The sequence below is a fragment of the Trachurus trachurus genome, assembly GCF_905171665.1.
Source record: "Trachurus trachurus genome assembly, chromosome: 6".
In the NCBI taxonomy this organism is placed as follows: domain Eukaryota; kingdom Metazoa; phylum Chordata; class Actinopteri; order Carangiformes; family Carangidae; genus Trachurus; species Trachurus trachurus.
Window position 1 is genome coordinate 31871729 of NC_139897.1, and position 6577 is coordinate 31878305.

Sequence of the window (6577 nt, forward strand, 5' to 3'; positions counted from 1 at the left end):
GAAACTAATTAAACTGTCTGAGCCTCGGAGTCTGCAGCTTCTGTCCTTGCAAAAACAAACCATCACTCTGTATGACTGTAAACTGAATACATTTGTGGTTTGCATTGAATAAATCATGTGACAGGTTAACATCGTTTTTGTTTCCCACTTTAATTGATTAAAATCCCATTAGTCAGTTACATCATATTCATATGGTGGATCCATTTGTGCAAGGGACCAGTTTGAACTTTCAAAGTCATAGAAACAAGAGCGAGACGTCATCACAAACTGTCCATTCCTACGGTGGCCCAGAGAGGTCAGAGACAAACAGCAGCAACACTTCAGACCTGCTTTGTCCATCATGTACCTGAGACATTACTCGGTGCTAAAGGTGAATTTATCAATAAATACCCAAGTTTTTAAAGGTTTTTAGAGTTGGTCCAGAAAACCAAGGCACATCCACTTCAACGTTTAACTCTAAACAAATAGGGGTCATGGGTGAAAGCAGAAAATAGAGACAGTCTGTTCCCTCAAAAATGGGACAGTTTTGATTCAGGTAAATTATACACAAACGTGCTTTTAATGGGTAATTTCTGGGACAAAAAGAACAAGGCAGACACATTCTGACGTGGTCCTCACATCCACTTTGAGTGAGGGGTGGGTGGGGATGGGCAGCAGCAGGTCTCTGCAGATCGCCTGCTTCTCCTCGTTGAAGCGAGTCTTTGCAGCATTTCTGATTGGACACAAACAGGAGACATCTCTCTTTATTTATGCAGTTTCAATGTTGATAGGACCAGAATGAGCATGCTTTACTCTGCTTGTATTGAATCTCTTTCTCTTAAAGCAGATATCAGTGGAATGTTTTTGTTAATATAAGTCCTAAATAGTCCTATTTTCCGTCAGCAATCACTTACATGAAGTATTTCAGCCTAAACACGAGTCTCTCCGTCACTCTGCTCTGCTGTAACCCGAGGAGAAAATTTTCCTTGTGGGATACAAGTGTTATCCAATGAGGAGAGAGAACGGCATGAAGGGCTGTGTGTGCAGCCAAGGGATGCGCGTGAATGTGGTGACGTAGCACGAGGACCAATTGATGCCTGACAAGGGCGGGGGCTGCTAACTCATGGTGCGTTCAAAGAAACTCGTACTTTGTGTTTTTCCTTCCTGTGAAGTCATACCAGTTCGATCTGGTACGAGTTCACGGGTCGGAAGTTACGAGTGGCCGTTATAGGGAACTTTCACAGACAACAGGATGGTAAAAACACGAGCTACGGGTTACCTGGAACGCTACCAAGTCGTAGTTGTGACTTGAAGCTGTAACTTACGGTTTCAAAAGCCTGCCTTGAATGCAGCATTAGCCGAAACGGCCGTGAAGCTGATATCTGCTTTAACTCATTGGCTGCCAGCCATTTTCAGAGCAGAGAGCCCCATACTGCCAGCCATTTTAGAGCATTTTGAACGATCTTATAAGACCCACAGACTATTGTGTTCTATGACTATATAAACACCGAAACTACCAAGAGAAAGAGTCGACTCTCTTTGTTCAATAGGAAAAAAAAGTTTGTTTCTACCTTTTTCCGTTCTTTTGTAAACAGCAGTAGAACGTAGGCTGGTTTCGCCAAAAACAGCAGTTTTTGACCAAAACACTGAGAAAACAAGCTTTTTGTGGAAAGAAACATGTCAAGCAGAACAGTGACTTTGACGTTGATATTTTTTGCTTTAGTGACACCTCACACATCTGAACAGTGTTTTCCTTCTATAAAACAACAAAAACAACACTGAGAAAGGACTTTTGATGGCAAAATAATAATTTATTTACAAATATCAGTAAAAATGCATTAACTTTTTTGTACGTTTGTAGCTGTCACATGACCTCTGCCCCATGGTCGACCACTGCTCGATCCACCACCTGTAAATTATAGAAATATATAGAATTACCATAAAAATACATCTCTTACAGATGTAGTCAAGTGTGATGTGGAGTTTTTTTTTTTTTTAACCTTTCCGATCAAAGCGATCCGCCCTTCTCTAAGCAGTAAAAGTTGGCTCGCTAGCAAGTTAGTTTATTTTATTATTTTTACCATTGATGTATTATATTATTACCCTCATGTCTTTCTGGAGCGTGGGGACGGGTCTCTGCTGCTCCTGGTTGATCCGGACGGAATCGCTCGGGTCACGTCCACCGAGCCGTCAGTTGAGCTGGGCTCTGGTCTGTGGTGACGCACCGTCAGCTGCTGCTCTCACCGGCCGCTCGGCCCGGCTTGATCGCCGGTGTCCAGCGTCGGTGTCTTTTTCAATGATCTCCGTCATTTTCTCACGATCGCGACCCTCTTCCTCTCCGAACTACCGCGACACACACGGTACATAATGTGCCGACGTGCGGAACACATAGGCTCCGTGCATAAGTTTCTTTAGCATATCTCTTCTTGTCATCTCGCTTCTTCTTCTCATACCGTAATACATGCTGATCTCTCATCCAAAGAGGGCACTGCTGCCCCCTACAGGCCGCTACACATCTTTACACTAGTTTACAAGCCTGATATTGATGGACAAGCTCCGCCAGACCGTCCTCCAGCCCTTCCCGTTGAAAAACACAATTGACGTCTATCGACGTCAATGGCAGTGAACGGTTGTAATTAGATTGACGTCTATAGACGTCAATGGCAGCCAATGAGTTAATGTGATTTGTTGGTTCTGTCACCTTAGCCATCAGAACAAAAGAAACTAAAGTTTGGCCTCAGACTCTCTGTTACATTCTTGGACCTGCAGCCACTTGTTGTTATTTAATGGTTTTGCAGGTTGTGGTTTTATACATTTGTGTTGTGGTTTCTGAAACTTTTGCCTGATATGAAAGAAAATCAATTCCTCAACAGACTGAGCTGTAACTTGTAGTGGAGTGTCTTTAAATCTCTCAGCAGCTCTTCTACCACAGCTGGATCTCAGCTCACTGTTTATTCATGGTGTCAGAGTTCACCTGTCCATACAGGTGTAATACCAGGAGTTACCCAGCAGGTGGCGCCACTCTACTGTAGAAAGAGACTTCCCCTCCCTCTGTCGCCATGAACCTGTGATTTCCTGTAAATGCTGAGGAGGAAGTGAGAGTAAAAATGTTCAGACGCCATGTTAGAGTGAACGGAGCAGAAGGAGAGAAACTGAAGTCTGAGATGAGTGAGTGTCAACACAACATTATTATTTTTATTATTATTATTATTGTTGTTGTTGTTGTTGTTGTTGTTGTTGTTGTTGTTGTTGTGTCAGAGTGTGAGAGTCAGTGTGTCTGTGTGGACTGTGGAGGGAAGAAGAGTCAGACGTAGTCCGTACATACGTCAGCACATTGTCTCAGATTCACCTCCACACAACTTCTTCAAACTCAGAACAAACATCAAAGGTCAAAGGTCACGGTGACTGGATAAACATGGATTTAATGTCAAAGTCCTATGAGTGGTGGAGGTCAACGACTGGATCAGACAAGGACGTGATTATAGTTTGTCCTCGGTGGATTTGGGTGTGTCTTGATTCTCTGTGTGTGTGTGTGTGTGTGTGTGTGTGTGTGTGTGTGTGTGTGTGTGTGTGTGTGTGTGTGTGTGTGTGTGTGTGTGTGTGTGTGTGTGTGTGTGTGTGTGTGTGTGTGTGTGTGTGTGTGTGTGTGTGTGTGTTACTGGTTTCCCTCTCAGACTGACTGAAGTCCTGAAGATGAGTGTTAATGTGGAGGAACAGGAGGACAGATCAAAGTCTCTGGAGAGTGACCGGTCCAAACATGAACTTCCAGACTCACAGTAAGAGACCAGATAGAAACCTGAAGTGTGTGTGACGTCACAGAAGAGGAAACGTGTGTGTGTGTCCACTGATCAATGTGATGTGAATAAAAACATGTTTGTGTTTGCAGAGGTCAGAACCACAGACTGAGAGCAGAGTCTCCAGGATCCATCTGTCTGTCCATGAAGAGTGACTGGTCCATGGGAGATTTTCCAAACTTCAGTCTTGGACCTGGACCTCCAGAGTCACAGTAAGAGACCAGATTCAGACCTGTGTGCAGGTTTGGAGGGTTACTTTAAAAATGTAATCCAGAACAATTACAAACTACATTTAAAAAATAATGTAATCAGTAACTTACTCTAAGTATCACACAAACTCCTGTGACAATCAACCATGAGTCATCGGTCAGTCAGAGTCCTGAAGCTGACAGGACGTCATGAAGGAAATAGAAAATAATAGTTGAGGAGGAAAACTACAATATTTAAAAAAATTTAATCCTGACAAGAAGTAATCCTCATTTTATCAAACAGACCAGCAATCTGATGACATGTTTTTATCTGTAGGCTACTGTAACAGATTACAGTTGCCAGTGTGTCCTCTGTATGTGTGTGTGTGTGTGTGTGTGTGTGTGTGTGTGTGTGTGTGTGTGTGTGTGTGTGTGTGTGTGTGTGTGTGTGTGTGTGTGTGTGTGTGTGTGTGTGTGTGTGTGTGTGTGTGTCAGTGTGTGATCCTGTGTAGAGCTGATGTGAGACAGATGTTCAGCAGCTGGACACTGGACACAGTTAATGTCTGACTGATTCTACACTGTTGTCTATGATGCTTTGTTGCTTCCATCCTTCACTAACAGTGTGTGGTGCTGGACGCTGACGTCACTGGAGACTTCCCACAATGCATCTGTGATCAGAGAACTGATCAGTGATCAATGTGATGTGAATAAAAACATGTTTGTGTTTGCAGAGGTCAGAACCACAGACTGAGAGCAGAGTCTCCAGGATCCATCTGTCTGTCCATGAGGAGTGACTGGTCTAAAGGAGAACCTATAAACTTCAAGTCTGGACCTGGACCTGGACCCACCTGCTGGTCTGTGAGGAGTAACTGGTCCATGGGAAACCCTCCACTATTCAGTCCTGGACCTGGACCATCAGAGACAAAGTAAGAGCCCTGTTACCAAGCTGTGAACTGATTGAACTGTTGCAGTTGAGGTCACTTCATGTAGAGACAGAACTTCTTATCAGCTGATGAACCTGACAGTGATTTCCAGATGTCTAATAATAATAATAAGTTTATTTGAAAAAAGGGACAGTGCACATTAATAACAACACTGTAAATGCAACAGAATTAGCCAAGAGGCTATTTTTCATCTGTAGTCCCCAGACGGATGTTAAAAAGTCACCCTAAAAACAGAATATGAATATGATTAAAATTACAAAGTTATTAGCCAAGGCAATCTACAAACATGCACAGCAATTAACAACTTGACAAAAGAACATACAACATAACAAAAGAACAAATATAACATCAATCCGAAAACATAATTCAATACATCCCCAACACATGCAGCAAAGACACATGATGCAAGACACATCACACCACAGCATGCAAAGCAGAAGCACAGACACAAACTGCATGCATACACAGTAAAAACGAGACCACAAAAAGACATGCATGCCAACACAGGCAGACAGACAACAACAAGATGGCTACAGGTTCAGCACAGACGGACCGGAGAGAGGAAGGAAGGTGTAAAAGAACTAGTGCTGACAGAGCTGAGCACCAGTTAACCATCTCTTCAAATGAGCTCTGAATAAGTTGTAAGTATTCAGGTCTCTAATAGTAGCTGGGATGGAATTCCACACTAGTGCAGCTCTAACAGAGAATGCAGACTGACTAAACGAACTCTGGTTAAAGGTCTGTGTTGGACAGAGAGGAAATGGTTTTATAGTGAGCAGCTGTCGGAGGGAATCACTGAACCTCCTTGTAAATGTAACTCTACGTCTCTGTGCTGCTGTGTTTCTAAAGAAAAGCTTCTTCAGTAGGAATCAGTGGAGTCCAGAAAAAGACAGACGGTGTGGAGGACGAGCAGGACAGAGCAAATATTTAGTCTTCACCAAATACAGTGGTGGAAAAAAGTTTTCGGACACCCTTAAATTTTGGGCGATTTTCCCTGCACATGTGGATCAGGATGGGGCCAATTCTTGCTGAAGAAACCCTTGGACACCCAGATCTTGGTTTGTCTGATGCGGAGATGAACGGAACGAGCCAAAAGCCGAAAATGTATACGTGACGTCCGCGGTCGATATAAAGTGGATATGTTTCATTCATCCATGTTTTGACAGACAACACAACAGCCAGTGATAAAGAGTTGCGCCGCACCGACAGTCATGTGGCTCAGCAGCAAGTGATGCACACAGCACAACAACACAGCACACAACAACACACAGCACAAGAGTCAAGACACAGCGCAGCAACATGTGCAGGCTGCTGCAGCAGTGCACGTCAAAGGGACACTGCCGAAAATAAAATAAATAGGCTACACGTAGTTTTTAAATTGTTTTTGCGCATGTTTTCATCCATAAAATGACCACAAATGAACACTATAAGCGGATTTCTTGATGACGAATTATTTAAACAGCATTTGTAGGGGAGAGTGGGGTAAAGTGAGACACTTTTTACATTTGCTCCCCTCTAAGCGAGCTAAAATTATTTATCAGTAAAATTTACACATTTCCCATTAATTCAGGATGTTTCCTAGCATTGGAAATTATCAGAATGTATTTAGGACGAAGGACAGTGAAAATATGATTGTTTAAAAAAAAGTGGTCTCGTGTCTCACTTTACCCCA

General features: G+C 43.0%; 1 protein-coding gene across 1 annotated transcript in view; it reads left to right on the plus strand.

Annotated features, from left to right (window-relative positions):
• Window positions 1-3090: 3090 nt before the first annotated feature.
• Window positions 3091-6577, plus strand: part of LOC310987556 (NACHT, LRR and PYD domains-containing protein 3-like) — a 111935-nt gene continuing 108448 nt past the window's right edge. The window contains exons 1-4 of the mRNA XM_083973872.1: window positions 3091-3147; window positions 3654-3755; window positions 3866-3985; window positions 4693-4785. Coding sequence (XP_083829998.1) covers window positions 3673-3755; window positions 3866-3985; window positions 4693-4785 — 296 coding nt within the window. The 5' untranslated portion in view covers window positions 3091-3147; window positions 3654-3672. The remainder of the gene's footprint in view (window positions 3148-3653; window positions 3756-3865; window positions 3986-4692; window positions 4786-6577) is intronic.